The 17,051-nt window shown below is 41.9% G+C and overlaps 1 protein-coding gene across 8 annotated transcripts in view; it reads left to right on the forward strand.

The window, feature by feature from the left end:
* Window positions 1-1,076: 1,076 nt before the first annotated feature.
* Window positions 1,077-17,051, forward strand: part of KIDINS220 (kinase D interacting substrate 220) — a 111,253-nt gene continuing 95,278 nt past the window's right edge. For all 8 annotated transcript variants that reach the window (XM_046660113.1, XM_046660116.1, XM_046660118.1 and 5 more), the window contains exons 1-2: window positions 1,077-1,211; window positions 12,347-12,490. In XM_046660113.1, coding sequence (XP_046516069.1) covers window positions 12,383-12,490 — 108 coding nt within the window. In that variant the 5' untranslated portion in view covers window positions 1,077-1,211; window positions 12,347-12,382. The remainder of the gene's footprint in view (window positions 1,212-12,346; window positions 12,491-17,051) is intronic.

A 17,051-nucleotide genomic window follows, 5' to 3' on the forward strand; every position in this document is an offset into this window, starting at 1 on the left:
AGTCCTATTCGGCAATTTGTTCTATGGAAATGGAAGGCTACTGAGCAGTTTAATCAAAGAAGTAACACACTCTCCAATCTCCTGGAGAAACAGTAGGGCACCAGCAGAGGAAGGGAGAGTAGTTGGGGCCTTCGGTATATTCCTGGTGAAGAGTTTCTGAAGCCTTGAAACATCAGGAGTGATGACAGTGGCCACAGTCAGGCGACTGATTGGATGACCTTGGGGAGGGGAGGAGGAGTTGTATGACTTCCCAATTCCTGTCTCCCTGGTTGGGGGCAGGAGCCAGGTCCCCAGACAGTAGCAAAACAGGAGGAGGATCACATTGGGTAGGGGAGGGTGATGAGTCCAGCTTTGGGCTGAACTCTGGAAACATCAACCAATTTAAGGGAGGTAGAATCTGAGAGAAGCAGCCAGAGAAATGGTAGGAAAACTAGGAGAATTAGAGTCACAGAAGCCCAGGGAGGGGCACATTTCCAGGAAGGCGTTGTGCACGAAATGGGTGAGAAGGGAAAGCTGTCAATCGCATTTGGCTACGGGCAAGACAGAGGTCCCTTTTGCAGAGATAGAGGTGGAGGCCAGACTGCCAGGGCTGCAGAGAGGGGAGTGAGGAAGCCAGGGGTCGGGCTCTCTGCACCAGGAATATAGATGCCACAGACGTTCAGAAAAGGCAGAGGCCTCGCTTCCGGGTTCGGGAGGAAGGAGATTCAGCTGGCCTTTGCGATGTATTTGTAATGTCTTCTGAAGTTATAATTGTGGTTTATTTCTCTGCATAAGCTTTGATACAATGGCGAATAGGGTTTACAAACTAACCGTAATAAGAAGAGTGACACTGACAATGAAGAAAACATCGCCTGGGGCGCTTGTCAAAAATACACCTACTTAGAGGCCAGAGGGAACGCGCGGAGGGCAGCAGGGCGGGTCAACTTGCTTCCCAGGCACCTGCCCCTGCCAGCCCGCAGCTCCCTCCAGCCCCGCCTCCCTCGGGCTCCCAGTGCCCGCCAGTGGGCGTGGCCACAGGACGCCCCGCCCCTCCGCAGGGGTCACATGACCTGTCAGTTCTGGGAGACGGAGGAAAATGGCCGCCGGGCGTGGTGCGGGCGAGTCGCAGAACGCCGGCGTCTCTGCCCTGCCCGTCCTCTGACAGCGCCTGCGGCAGAGCGGGCCCTTTGCGCCCGGGCGGTGGACGCCGTCCTCGGGCAGCCTGTGAGACGGTCAGTGTGGGGGTCGGCTTTGCGGGGTCGCGGGGCGGAGGCAGGGCGAGGCCCGGCGGGGAGGGGGCGAGGCCGGGGCTGCGGGGCCGGCTTTCCGGGGCCTCTGCGCTTGCTGGACCGCAGGATAGGCCTCGGCCGTGCTGCCCCGGGGGTCCGGCTCCCCGGGGCCGAGAGGCGCCTCGGGGCTGGCGGGGCCTGTTAGGCAAACAGTCGTTGTCCTTTCGCGAGCGGCCGCCGGCCCCCGCACCGCCTCGAGGGCCCCGTGGGCCGGTGCCGCGAAGGCCGGCGTTCGAGCGTTCTTCCCCGGGGCGTCCGGGGGCGAGGTGTGTGGCTTTCTCCCTTTGCTTTCCTGGTGGGCTCCATCGCTCCATTGTCCTGTGCGGGCCTTTAAATGCTGGCGGATATCAGCAAGCCATTGGTTACGACGCTTCCATGATGTTTTTATAGGGGAACGATTTCTTTGTCAGCCAGCAAGGTGGGATTAATTTTCTTTCGAGTTGTTTTGACATATGGAAAGGTTTAAACCAATGAGAATCATTTTGTTGTTAGTAACTGTTTATGGAGCCATCTCTGCCAGCCGCTGGGGGCGCTGGTTAAAAATGTAGCTTTCTTAGCCTTTCCCTCAGATGCCCATTCAGCTGGCCTGGGGTGTGGCTCAGGAATCACCCCTTCGGGTGATTCTGATAGGTTTTGTCACTGCCTGCACTTTGACAACCTGAGGATGAGACCTCGAACATTTTTTAAAGCGCTGTAGGGCATCTGATGCAGAGCCAAGGTTGAGAAATGCTGCAGCGAGGTGTGTTCTTTGTTCTCCAGCTTTACCAGCATGGACGCTTCCATCGGAATCAGTTTGGGGTGCTTGTTTGTATGTCAGTTACTGGGCCCACCCCAGACCTACTGAATAGGATTCTCTAGGGGAGAAGCCAAGGGATACGTGTATTGACAAGCCTCCCAAGTAACTCTGATGTACACACGTTTGAGAATCTTTGTTCTACACTCTGTGTGAATGATTTCCACATCTGTTTTTCCAAATATTGGGTGGATTCTCCAACTTGGTTTTTTTGCAGCACCTCAAATTCAGCCGGCCGCAGCAGCCAGGGCCTCATTCACCCAGCAGGGGTGTTGAGGAGGGAGGGGGCGATAACCATGCAGAGAAAAGTCCTGACTTCCCTTTTTTTGTCGATGGCGGCACCATCCTCCTGTCACCTTGCTTGGCCTCTAGTCACGTTTGACCTGTTCTTTTCATCTCCAGTCAGTCACATAGTTTCTTTTATTTCTACATCCAGAATTTCTCTTCTGGATATTTTGGTAGATCAAAGGGTCAAATATGGGAGATTTTATATAGTTCAGGTTCATCTCTCTCATTTCTTTTCTGTCCCCACCAGCTGTCCTCTATACTGTGGGCTGTCTGTTTTGGTGATTCCCTGACTCGTATCCAGGGTTCTGATTCTTTGGGTTTTTCTGGCTTGGACCGCATACACTGCTGGGAGATTAATTTTCCTAGGATCATGTGAATGTGCCATCCCTCTCTTCCTGCGTTTGCTCAAGAACTGTCAGTTTCTCTGCTGCTATGTTTGTTAGGGCTGTTTAAAAGGCAAGGAACAAAGACTTACTCTTTTACCTTAAGGAAATTGAGATTTATAGGACTGAATAAGAATCAGGATCCGGGCGGCTCCACCTTCTGCATCTCTCAGCGACCACATTTGTTTTCTTACTTAGGAGGAGTCTTCATCTCTGTTCATATCTGTTGGGTTCCCTCTCTGCTGACTGGCTGTCTCAAAACTGTCATTTGTGCAAGGCCCATAATGACTGTTCTCTGGTTCCTAATTACCAGTTCTAGAGAGAGGAATCTGATTGGCCTAGCGTATTTCTTTGGGCAGTCACATGTCACAGATCGTATGTCCATCCCTGGTTATGGCTGGTGGTAGAGAACATGGCTGTTGAGGGTGACAGGAGCTGTGGGCAAAGTCCTACGGAAGAGGCATCTTTAGTATACCTATGCAGCGTATTCAATTTGACGGTTATCTCTGCTGTTTCTACTTGCTCTAGACCTGCCTGTAACAGGTTCTGGGGATATAAGAATGAAGGAGAGACACCCTTATCCTTGAAGAGGCTACAGATCTAACCAACCTCAGTTTCCAGTCTAAACTCTCACTTTTTACTTAAACAGTGCATCCATGCTGTTCATTGTTTCCTGGTTGTACACTACATAGTCACTCAGTCAACACTCTCCATCTGTTTTCATGCTGTTCCTTTTCCCTGATATGCCCTTTGTTCATTTCCCACCTACTGGACCCATTCCTCAAGGATCAACACAAAATGATCCTTCCATGATATCCCAGCAGGAGTAGTAACTTCTGTTTGGAACTCTCATAGTACTGTGGGTTTCTCTAGCACTATTCCACCTTGACTTATAGCATTGATTTATCTGGTTGCTGCAACATTTGCTTTTTGAATCATGTTAGGCAAGTTACTTATATATGAAACCTGTTTTCTCATCTGTAAAGTGAGAGATACTGTTTACTTAAGATTACTGGAAAATCAAAGAAGATCATAGATATAAAAGCGTCTCATAAACTGTAAAGTGACATGTAAATGCTATTTTTGTGATGAAGTTCTCTTATGTCTCCTGGTGAACAGTAAGCTTTTTGAAGGCTTGATAGAAATCCACCAGAGGCTGGCATGGGACTTGCACGTGATGCTGCCCTGGAAATATTGGCAGATGAGATCTTGCCCCCTGGGCTTTCTTCATTCACCTAATGTCTGTTGAACCTCTCCTGTGTTCCTGGAAATGTGTCAGGCACTACGGAAGCAGCAGTGACCAAAGCAGACATGTTTCCTGCCTGGGAACACTGCCACTGCAGTAAAGTGCAGCCCAGCTTTAAGGAAGGGGGCTGTTGGAAGAACCAGGAGAGGAGGAGGAGGAAGAGTAGGGTGGGGCAGAGGAGGAGGCCCTAAGCTGGTCTGGAGTGGGTGGTGGGGTAAGCATCACTGGGCAGCTGACATTTAAAGAGAGACCTGAAGGTGGTCTAGAGATTGGCTGGGCAAAAGTGTGTGGCAAGCTGGGGCTGGGAGTGGGGAAGAAGAGCCTGGTTGTTGTGAGGGTGAAGGGGATAATGACAGGAGGATGGGATGTGGGTTGAGGGTTTTTGTTTCAAGATGCGTGGAATAGAACTTGTTTAAAGGATTCATTTAAGAGGGAAAGCGGGGCTAATCAGAAGTGAAGCCTTCGAGGGACATAATCAGATTTACTAGGCAGGTCCAGATCAAACGCGTGATTTATCTTGTGAGAAGCCTGGCTGATGGGAGTCATTTTATAACTATCAGCTGTGGCAGACTTTTCTCCAGTTAAATTAATAAATGTAATGTGACTTATCAAATTCAGTTCAGGAAACATTTATCAGATCTTTAGTATGCACAAGAAACTGTTTTAGGTGCTTCTGAATTTGTGAAGGTAAGACTTGTGAAGTTCCTGAGATTAAGAAACAATAAAGAAGGAAAGGATGAATGAATGTGGAGATGACCAGAATTCAAGGCGTAGAATGTTGATGATCAGCAAAGTCTGCTATAGTATTTACCCACTAAATACACAAAGCAGAGAATGATATAATCAGCCCTCATGTGCCCATCCCCCAGCTCCAACAGCAATGAACAATATTTTGCCAATTTTATTTCAGCCATTTCCCTCTTCCCTCAACCACCCCCTTCCCCCGCTAGTACTTTAAAGAGACCTGAGCCTCCGTAGGGCAGGAATAATGTCTTATTCAACTTGGCAGTCATAACCCATAGCACAGTGCCTTGAAAATTATAGACTGCCAATAAACTGTTATTAGATTGAACCGTCATTGAATTATAGCTGTGTAGAATTGTATCCATTTTCTCTGAATTATATGATAAGAATAGATTACCTTTCCTTAATAGATTAGTTTAAGGGATATCTTTTGGGTAACTTAAAGCAAACCAGCTTCAATTTATAAGATTTTTTTTTTTTACTGTTAACCTTTTCTGCTTAATCTGAGTCTAAAAGAATCTAAATCTAAAGTCTTAATCTTAGTCACTATCTATAGGAGTGATAACTATTTTCTGTTTTGTGTATCTAAAGATGGTACACATACAATCCACATAATGGATTGGGAGAGAGAGGTAACAGGATTTGAAAATCTAAGATTTTCAGTCTTTGTTTTCTTTAACAATTGAGGTCTCTGTCCATAGCTACTTTACTGTGCTCATTCCAGTCTTATGTGATGTTGTAGTGAGGAAAATATTTGATCCAAATAAGGGCTTTGTCACACATTTGTGTGTGTGTGTTTAAAATTTTTATTTTAAAGTAATTGCAAACTCATAGAAGACTTGTAAGAGTAGTACAAAGAACTCTCTCTTATTCCTTACCCAGATTCTCCAAATGCAAAATTAAAATTTAGGTTGCACACAGCATATGTAATTATATTCCTGTTAATTCCATAACCATTTATTGTTGATGTACCAAGCCCTTACTTGGTTGCTGAGGATGAAAAGATGACTAGGATGTGATCTTTTCAAGGATTTCATAGTAAATTAATAAAAACATTATATTGAAATTATGCATGAAGTACAGTCATGTGTCACTTAACAGTGGGGATACGTTCTGAGAAACGCATTGTTAGGCGATTTCATCCTTGTGCGAACATCATAGAGTGCACTTACACAAACCTAGATGGTACAGCCTACTACACACCTAGGCTCTGTGGCGCTAATCTTATGGGACCACCATTGCATATGTGGGCTGTCATTGACTGAAATGTTGTTAGGTAGCACGTGACTGCATAGGTGTGCCAGATGAAACTGTCCAGGACAGGGCAGGAGAGAATCAAGGGGAAGAAGGGAGAAGGAGGTCCCAGAGGAGGTGACCCCTGAGCTGGGTTTTGAAGGAATGTTTTGGTTCATTAGAAAGTTAAAGCTGGGTCAAGTATTCTAGGTAGTTGGATCAGTATAGGCATGCTCACTCATTCGTAAATATTGGGTATCTACTGTGTGCCAGGCTGTTCTACGTGCTGGAGATTGAGCAGCAAACAAAACAGAGATAGTCCCCACTCTCACTGAGCTACGTTTTTGAAGTGAGGTGGAGAACAGGGAGGCAGAGAAAAACATTAACAAATGGTATATTGAGTGATGCTGAGTGCCATATGGAAGAATAGGCGCGATTATGAATGGGGAATAAGAGAGGAGGTGATGGCTTTTTTATACTCAGTGGTCAGGGAAGCTCTGATCAGGTGACGTCTGAATGGAAACCCTGCGTGGCCCAAGCAAAATGAAGGAGAAAGAGAGTGGTAGGAGACGAGCTCAGGGAGGTGGAGAAGGGGGAACAGATCCAGCAGCGCTTTGTAGGCCACAGTAAGGATTTGGGGTTTTATTTTTGCGTGAGAGGATGTTTTGAGCACAGGATGGTCATAATAAGACAGTGGTTTAGGTGGATCACTCTGGCTTTTGTACGGAGAAAAGGTTGTGGAGGTGGCAAGGACTGCCACCTAATCCCAGGTGTCAACACCAGGGAGGGCTCTAGGAACTGCATTTTAGGGTCAGTGTTGCTAGAGACTTAAAGGAAAGGAGGAGAAAAGGAGGCTGGAGTTAGAAAGACCATGAGAGAGGCCACAGTCAGGAATGCATTGTGTCATTTCTGGAGGATACAAAAATTAGTAAGTGTTGGGTCACTATTGTTGCTTTGGTGTAGTTTGTAATGGGAGAAAACTTATAGAGTGCATCTACTAACCATTTGGCCTTTTGGTGAAAGCATTTTGAATATACCAAAAAAATTCTGTTAGGCTATTAAATTTGCTTGCAAGTTCTAAAAATGAGCTTACTGTGGCGTAAAGATTTTTTTCTAGCTTGCTATTGACTCTTTTTGCCATTTACAAAAATAATTGACAAGATATTAATTTTCTTGCTAATTGTGCAGAAGAACATACAACCTTATATTCCCATTAGACAAAAAATACTGTGGACAATAGATTATAATGATGCCCATTCATTCAAGAAATATAGTGTCTCTGTGGGCCAGGAATTGGGCTAGGAATTGGATATTTGGTATAAAACAAAAGACAATAGTCCTTTCTCTTATAAAGCTTATATCCTAGTGGGAAAGACTGTGATTAAAAAGGTAAAAATTTGAAGTTTAGAAAAGTGCTGTGAGGGGAAATAAAAAAGGATCCTATGAAGGAAACAAAAAGGCTCCTATGGTAGAGAATAGTCCAGGTTAGGGGAATCCACTAAGAAAGGGTAGCTAAGATATGTTAATATTCTTTTATGTAAAATAGCTATTAGTTATTGAGTCTGTATGTGTTAAGCACTATTTTAAGCCCTTTGCTGTAACTATGCAGTTAGTTAAAGATGGTGAAACTTAGAGACAAGGTCAAGAAACTAGTCCAAGGTGATAAAATATTAAGCAGTGAAGTCAGGAGTCAAACCAAGACTATCTGTTTCTAGGGTCCATACTTTCAACCACTACATTAAACTGCACTTTAAGAAAGCCCTTTTGAAGATATAGCATCGAAACTGAAGGTTGGAGAATGTTCGTGGTTTTTGTCTGTGTTCAGATATGATTCCCAAGTGGTCTTGTTTTTGTCTTGACATCATGGTCACAGAGTGATTTGTTTTTGGTGTTCTTTGAATTGTTTACGTTCACATGAGAACATCAAGGTCAAGCTGTGCATTCCAGGCCTGTTCCTGATGGTCAGGGGCTGCTTTTCTCTTTCTCAGCCCCTATTATGTAGGCATTGTGCTAGACGTAAGGTGGATCCTGCCTCAAGAACTTGTAGTTTAGGGGAGATGTGGACAAGAATAAATAAGGTGGAAAGTTGAGTATGGTATGAGCAGTCTAAGTTTAGATGCATGCACAGGGTGTCGAGGAGTCCCAGAGCAGAGGCACTGGCCCAGCTTAAACAGCCAGTTAATGAAGGCTTCCAGGAAAAGATAATGTTAGAGCCACGTTCTCGAGGATGAATAGAAGCTGTCCAGGCATATGTGTGGGGGATGGGCTTTCTAAGCTCAGGGGGCAGTAAGTGCAAAGGCCTGGAAAGAAGAAAGCACAGGGCAGCCCGGGAGCTGCAAATAGATAAGTCTGGCTGGTGCTGAAAGTGAGGATATGAGTTGGTTAAGTGGGTTTGGGTGGAGGGTGGGAGGGATGGGGCTGGGCAGGGGAGAAAGAGATGAGGTTGGAATGGTAGGATGGGGCCAGATTATGAAGGATCTGCATGCCTTCACTATCAGAATCTAAAATTGAGTTTATGAGTCCTCACTGCTTTCCACAAAACAAAGCTTTTCATTGGAATTGTAGAATTGGATCTTTACAATGGCTTTAAAAGGCTTAAGGACTTCAGTTCCTTGAATAACTTGTGAGTGATAAAGCCATCGTCATCTGTTCTCCAAGCAGGAATTTGTGGGGAACTAATGGAAGGATTTTAAGAGCAGTGTTCACTCTTGCTTCAGTGTGGCAACTGGATTGGAGGGGGGAAAAACAGGAGGGAGGAGACACAAGTTGGGCAACTGCCACGTTGATCCAGGTGAGAGATGGTGCAAGAGATGTTTTTAGGACAGGTGTCTAGATCACAACAGTTTCCTCTTTTCTGGAAACAGTGCCAATACTATGTGACCTTGTAACCCCCTGCCAACCCTGTGACTATAGTTGATTAGTTCTGGGTTGGCACCTGACACAGGCTGGACAATCAGCCCTTTTCTGGGACTTTTGGATTTGGGAACAAAGAACAGTCCGCTTTCTCTGGTTTTAGAAACCAGATTTGGGGCTAGATAGCTGTTGGCAGCCAGATTCCCACTTGTACAGAAGAATTTGGTCTGTAATGAAAGTAGAGTAAGCCAATAGAGAATAAAAATTCTGCTGGCATTTGAGGTCCAGTGGCATCCACCTTTCCTACATTTGGTTATGGGAAATAAACTAGCATTCATAAAGTAAATTTTCTGTTTTGCTTAAGATAGTTTAAATTTGTCTCTTGAACCCTTAGGAGTTTTGATTAGTGTAGATGGTGAAGGCCTGAAACTAAGGCACTGAGAGTGGGGTTGGCTCATCTCAGATGTTAGGAGGTAAATTGGACAGAAAATGGTAATTGTTGTACTCTGGAAAGAGCAGTTGATGCTTTGGTAGAGTGGATATGAGGGAGGTGTTCGAAACAAAGGGAGAAAATGCAGCTGTGGGGAGCAGCATGGCAGGTGGGGGCAACTTTGAGTGCTTCAGCTCCGCTGGGCTGTAGGATGGGGTGGGGCTGGTGAAAGAGACAAGCATGGTAGGTGGAGCCAGATCCTGGATGCCTTAATGAGGTCTGAGACTTGATCCTGTAAGAAGTGGGAACAAGTGAAGGTGCTGGATGTTGGTGGTGACTATTAATAAAAATCTCTTACTGGATTCCAATGATAAAAGTATTACATTCTAGGGGCTGGCCCCATGGCCTAGTGGTTAAGTTCGCGCGCTCCGCTGCAGGCGGCCCAATGTTTCGTTGGCTCGAATCCTGGGTGCAGACATGGCACTGCTCATCAAACCACGCTGAGGCAGCGTCCCACATGCCACAACTAGAAGGACCCACACCGAAGAATATATAACTATATACTGGGGAGCTTTGGGGAGAAAAAGGAAAAAAATAAAATCTTTTTAAAAAAAAGTATCACATTCTAGAAAATTAGGAAGTAAAGTTTCTAAAGAAAATAAAAATTACATTAATGCCATCACCATTTGATCTGTTTCATTTCAGTATTTAAAAATGTGTATATTTTAAATAGTTGAGACTCTGTATACCTAGTTTTTTCTTAGTTAATTTTTTCTCCTACTAACAAGCATTTTTCTGTCAATACATTTTTGGAAACCTTTTGATGACTGTGTGTTAGTCTACTGTGTGAACGTATCATAATTTATGTAACCCCTCATCTCTAAGCTTTTTGTTTTTATGAATAAAATTCTGCTATATTTAAAATCTTTGTCCATGTTTCTTGTGTTTTATAATTGATTCCTGAAAGTGAAGTTACCAGATCAAATAATTTTTTTTGAGGATTTTTGAAAGTAAGGCATTATTGAGGTACAATTTACCTACCATATAATTCATCCTTTTTAGTGTCTGGTTTTGAGTTTGACACAGGTGTATAATTGTGTAAGCACCACCACAGTCGGGATATAGAACAGTCCGTGACCTCCCCAAATTCTCTTGTACCCTGCTGTGTTCATCTCCTTCCACCACCTTACTCCCTGACGATCTCTTATCTGTTTTATGTCCATACAGTTTTCCTTTTCTAGAATGTCATATAAATGGAATAATACAGTGCAATAATTTCTGTCTTCTGGCTCCCAAAGATTGACTTCCATTCCACATGCAGAACACATTCACCCCATCCCAAGGCCCCCCAAAGTCTCAGCTCATTACTGCATCAACTCAAAGTCCAAAATCTCATTTGAATCTTGTCAGCTCAAAAATTCCAAATCTCATCATCTAAATCAGATATGAGTGACGCTCTATGTATAGTCCATTCTGAGGCATGATTCCTATCCGTCTCTGAACCTATGAAACGCAAGAAAATGTTATGTACTATAAAGTACAACGAGTGAACAGGCGTAGGATCATCAGCTATAGACCTTCCTGTTCAAGAGTGGGGAAGATGTAAGGAAAAAGGAGTCACCGGTCCCAAGCAGTTTTATTCTCTTAACAGAACAAAAATTTTTAATTTTGATCAACTCTCATTTATCAGTTTTCTTTTTTTAAGGACCATGCTTTTAGTGTTATATCAGAGGAATCTTTGCTTAGTCCAAAATAGTCCATGCTTTCTTCTAGAAGTTTGTGCTTTTAGATATTACATTTAGGTCAGTTTTGGATTAGTGTGTGTATTTGGTGCAAGGTATGAGTTAAGGTTTGTTTGTTTATTTCATTTGGATGTCCAATTGAATTACACAAAGTTCCTTCTCTTTTGGAACTTACTTTCTAGTTGTGGTAGATGGACAAGAAACGCACAATATGTTGTATTTCAGTGGTGGCGAGCACCATGGAGAACATAAAGCGGGGTGAGGAGGTGAGAGTGCGGGGACCGCTGTGCGTGCGTGTGTGAGGTTGACATGGTCAGGTTAGACTTTCCTCGTAAGGTGACTGAGGAAGTGAGGGAGTGACCCATGTGCGTGGGGGGGGGGGGGGGGGCGGTGCTGAAATTTAGGCAGACAGCAAAGCTAGTGCAGAGGTCCTGAGGTGGCGCAGTGCTGGGCGTGTTCAGGCAGTGAAGTGGGTGAGGGGGAGTAGTAGGAGCTTAGGTCAGAGGAGTAACCTTGTCACTTAGAGTCATGTAGGCCAAGATAAACATCTCATTTTACCTTGAGTGCTTTGAGAAGCCGTTGGAGAGCTCCGAGCAAGGAAGGCTGTACTCTGACTCAGTACTGCGCAAGGCGCTGGTCTTCCAGCCGCAGTGCCCAGGAGCTTGTTAAAGACGCAGACTTAGGGCCTGCACGCAGACCTGCTGTCAGAATCTCTGAGGGGAGGCTCCAGGCATCTGTGTTTTACAAGCTGTCCAGGTGATTCTGATGCATGTTATGGTTTAAGAAGCTCTGGTCCAACTTATGTTTCAAAAGATCACTGTGGTTGCCTCGTGGAGGACAGACTCGGGGGAAGGCAGAATGGAAGTAGGAAGAGCAGTTAGGATTTAGGTGAGGAGTCGCAGTGGCTTGGGCCAGGGTATTGTGATGAGATGGTGAGTAGTAATCAGATATGAAATATATTTTATAGGTAGAATCAAAAGGATTTGCTAATAAACTGAATGTAGAGTGTAAGTGGACGAGATAAGTCATGGATAATTCCAAGGCTTTGGCCGTGGAAGAGTGGAGCTGGAGCTGCCATTGGCTGGAGTGGGGAAGACAGCGGGAGGAGCAGTGGAGCACCTTCTTTCGTTTATGGTGGTGATGTGGAGGAGGCTTCGGGGCATGGATCTGGAGTTTGGGGTTCAGGTGCGTCTTGGGAAGAGAGAGATGGGCATTTGACTGCTGAGCTCTGGGGCCTTGTTTTCACTGCTGCCGGTGGAGGTGCATTTGTACAAGGTTAAGGTTAAGAATGATAATATAGTTAGTAGTAATTTAGTTTTTTTCTAATCACAAATTATGTGTATTTTATCTAATCTGGTTTTAACAGGTATTGGAATAAAGCTAATTACAGCTGTCTGTGAAAATGTCAGTTCTGATATCACAGAGTGTAATAAATTATGTAGAAGAAGAAAACATTCCTGCTCTGAAAGCTCTTCTTGAAAAATGCAAAGATGTAGATGAGAGAAATGAGGTAAGATCAAGTTTCTAAAATTAAATTCTTTTCACAAATATTTGTTGACTACTTACTATGTATAAGGTACTGTGCTAAGGATAAAGGTGAGTAAGTAAGAAATATATAGTTCTCGCCCTCGGTAATATTACCTTTGGTGGTAATTTCTTATAGCTAAAAGTACTTCAGATTCCATATTTTTGGAATACGTTTCAACTTTTTTATAAATGATTGAATATTGAGTTGGGATGTAGGATTGAGTTATTTTTCCAGATGAAATAATCAATATTCAAGAAATTTGATTACTAAAGTCTAAAGTGTTTCTAAGAAGTTTTAGAGAGCTTCTAGATCCAATCTTCCTATAAATAGACTAACCAGAGAAAATTAGAACTTTCTGAAATGTTTTCTTTAATGGAGCGAAACTGTCTTCCCGAGTTGTTTATTCCACATACCTTGGGATTTTAAAGACCCTACGTCTTTAAGAGACAGTTAAATAGGTCATGTGTTCTGTTTAATAAGACAAGGAAGTATATATTTACCATTTTCATTAACTTAGATATGTCTGTTCAACAATACAGGTAAATAAGATGTTGATCTTATTTCATCAGCAGCAGCCAGGCTGCAACATTTTAGGGACTAATAAACTTTTTATGTGAGTTTTTTAAGTGGCAAAGTATATATTTGTTTTATAAAACTTAAGAAAAATATTCCTGCTTCTTAAAAGTATATATTTTCAATATAGTGTAATTTTTTGTCAGTAGATAAGATGAATGAGGAATGATTTAGTTATATACATATGTATGTGTGTGTATATGTGTGTACATATACGTATCTGTGTGTGTAGACATGTAAAGAATTTTATTTATGATTTTTTTATTGTGGGAAAAAACACATAAAATTTACCATCTTAACTATTTTTAGTTGTATACAGTTCAGTGGTGTTCAGTAGTGTTAAGTAATTCGTGTTGTTGTGAAATATCTCCAGAACATTTTCAGATGTGAAGCTCCATACCCTTTAAACAACAACTTTCCATTTCCCCTTCCCCCAGCCCCTGGTGACCACCATCGTACTTTCTGTTTCTATGAATTTGACTACTCTAGGTACTTCATATAAGTGGAATCATACAGTATTTGTCTTTTTTTTGGTGAGGAAGATTGGCTCTGAGCTAACATCTGTTGCCAATCTTCCTCTTTTTGCCTGAGGAAGATTGTCCCTGAGCTAACATCTTGCCAATCTTCCTCTATTTTGTATGTGGGATGCCGTCACAGCATGGCCTAATGAGTGGTGTGTAGGTCCACACCCGGCATCCAAACCCTGGGCCACTGAAGTGGAGTGCACAAACTTAACCACTATGCCACCAGGCCTGTCCCAGTATTTGTCTTTTTGTGACTGGCTGATTTCACTTAGCATAATGTCCTTAAGTTCATCCATGTTGTAGCATGTGACAAGATTACCTTCCTTTTTAAAGCTGAATAATACTCTGTTGTATGTACCTATCACATTTTGTTTATCCATTTATCCACTGATGGACTTGTGGGTTGTTTCCTCCTCTTGGCTATCGTGAATAGTGCTTCTCTAAATATGGGTATGCAAATATTAGAAATGTTTTTAAACTGCTGAGTCAAGGAGTATTACTTTATTATTATTATTATTATTATTTTTGACATAGGGTACCTAATTTCATTGTGTTAACTGTCATTGAGGAAATCTTGATATAAAAATTTTATTATTGCAATAACAATACAATAGCTAATATTTTTATCGAATATTTATGCAAGTATTATGGCAATTATTCTTTATATCTTAGCTCCTTTAATTTGAGTAGCAATTCTTTAAAGAATAATGCTGTTATTTATCTCAGTTTACAGATAGATGACTTAATCTCAATTTCTTTTCCAAGGTTTATCTGGTAAACCCAGATTTGAACCCTGCTCTATTTAACTTCAGACTATAATCTGTTTATGCTCTACTGCCTTGAGTCTTAAGAATAAGTTCATCTAATGATAATACCTATATTTTCAGTGTTTCTATATTGAACAAATTGTATTTTGATTAGTTAATGTTATTATACTCTTCTGTGATTATGAATAGTCAAGAATTGTTATAAGAAGATAAGAGATAAAATTGGAGATTGTTCATTGTTATAACAATTGTGTACAGAAATATGTAGTGATTTTGTTAGCGTATATTAGCATATTTGCAATAATAAAATGATGCTAGTTTAAAAAGATTGTTTTACTTCATAGTTATTTTCTTTGGGAATACTGAGAAAATATCTTTACTTGGAAGGAGAAAAATAGCATATCAGTCAGCATAAAATTATATTAATCTTATTTTCATAAAGAATGAAGCATATTTGGTATAGAGCTTAACTTGGCATCATGCATTAGGTAGCATTTAATAGGTATTAATGATATTTATATCTAATAGTTAAATATTGTATCCGTTTAAATTGGAGTTTTAAAGTAATAATTTGAAACAACCTGCAATTGTTCACTTATGGCTCATTGTGAAGGTTGGGGAGAAAGTAGCTTTCTCAAGGCCTTTTTATTAGCATTTTGCTTCTATAACTGATAGAACTTAATTTTTATAGTATTCTAAAGAGTTGCTTGGACTTTCTTCCCTTCTTTCTTGCCCTTAAAAGTAGAATATTTAATTACGTCGTGTTCATATGTTTTGGTTATCAGTTTTGAAAAGGTGTCTTAAATATTACATCGGTAAAATAAAATGATGCGGGGAAAATTGCCTGATGCTGTGCTTAGCATATAATCAGCTGCAATCAGTAAATGCTAATTTCCTTCCTTCTTTTCTTTCTGCTCTATTTATAAACTAGATAAATCTCTTGGCCTGTGGATATTCTCAATGATGGCAAATCTTTGCCCTTTGCACAGTAGTGAAGGGATTTTATTTTACTTTATCTTTGAGTAGAGCAAAAAATCACTTTCAGCTCTTCTTGGTACAAGGGTATAGTGTCGAGGTTGGACATTATTCTCCTGTCTAAGAAAATGAAGTGACTCTAATTCAAAAGATGGATTTTGTTATGTGTTTACCACCAGACTTTGAAGGCAATTACAAAGGAGAATTTCAAACTGTTTTAGTTTCACTACAATTATTGGAAGAAGTATATATCCTCCAAAGGCGACTGCCTTACAGGGCAGTGGGTATTTAGGTCTAAATTGCCAAAATAAATAGAAGTGGGACCATGTAGGAATTGGGAAGAGCAAAAAGATGCTGAATAGGAGGCGTTTTTGCACTGTAGCCTCCTGGGAAGCTGAGATAAAGTATGGTACCTGTTGTGGGGAGCTTCACTTGTTGCACAGTGTTCTGTTTTGGCTTGAGGTCATTATAAGTAGAGCAGGGCTCATATGAGTTATGTGATCATGTGTTTTTTGGAAAGAAATGGGCTTGGGATTTGCTGGGATGGGGGGTTTGGTAGGGAAGGGGCCTTTAGTGATTAATTTTGAGGGGGAAGAATAAAGTTGTCATGACTGTTCCTGAGTTATTCTGTATCCCCACAACTGTAGTTACTAGCTTGGTTAAGCAAGAGCTAGTAGAATAAATAAGATATATTTTGATAAGGCCCAATTTATAAGGTAACTAATCTTCTATCTTTGGAAATCTAATAAAACTTCATTTCAGCCTTTCCTGCAAATCATTTACCTTTTTGGATAGTGTAGCTACAAAAGATGTATCAGTTAAGAATTGCTTTGGACCGCATGTAACAGCTCCCAGAACAGTGGCTTGATCTAATGAAGGTCTTGTTTTTCTCACATAATGACAACCTGAAGGAGCCATTCCAAGGCTGGTATGATGGTTTCAGGATATCTTCCTAGGCTCCTTCTGCCCTCTGGCCAGTCCTCATTGTGTGCTGCTTACTGCACACCAGCCATCTTGATACAGCTACAGCATTGTGTCTACACATTGGGCAAGAAGAAGGAAAAGGGGACAGGCCAGCTGAGATAGTCACATTACCGAGCTTTCCTGGGAGACCCAGCCAGAACAGTGTCGGGATTATTTCCAGTTGCAAGTGAGGCCGAACAGTGTGGGGTTTTTTTCAGCTGAGCACACTGCTACTCCCAACAAAATCCTGTCGCTCTGGACACTGAGTAGACAACTTATAGTTTCTGCAAGAGAAGGTTATGACTATTCAAGTCTTTCGTTTGGCTTGTTTCTAGTTAGTCAAGCTTATTTCATCTTTCTTATTTGTGTTATAGGTATTTATACACATCTACATTATGTTTTCTCTCATACTCTAGAAGCACCTATCTCTGTGAACTATCTGAAATGTGGCTGTCACCCCAGAATTAAACAGAAAACTGCTAAGTTTTTGGAATTACTATTTTGAAAACTCTGATGTAAAGCTCATGTATCCTTAGGACCGTGGATTCAGAGTTAATTGGCTGTAATTTATATATTATACCAATGACTTTGATATCTCACTTTTTATCCCAGTTGATTAGAAGGGAGAAGGATGTTGTAGAAGGTATGTCAAAGTCATCAGAACCGATGGAGGCAAGCCTAGTGTAATAATTGATGTCTGTAGTTATGACTCAGAATCATAAATATAATCTTTAAGATAAT

Source organism: Equus quagga, chromosome 5 (genome assembly GCF_021613505.1).
Source record: "Equus quagga isolate Etosha38 chromosome 5, UCLA_HA_Equagga_1.0, whole genome shotgun sequence".
Classification (NCBI taxonomy): Eukaryota; Metazoa; Chordata; class Mammalia; order Perissodactyla; family Equidae; genus Equus; species Equus quagga.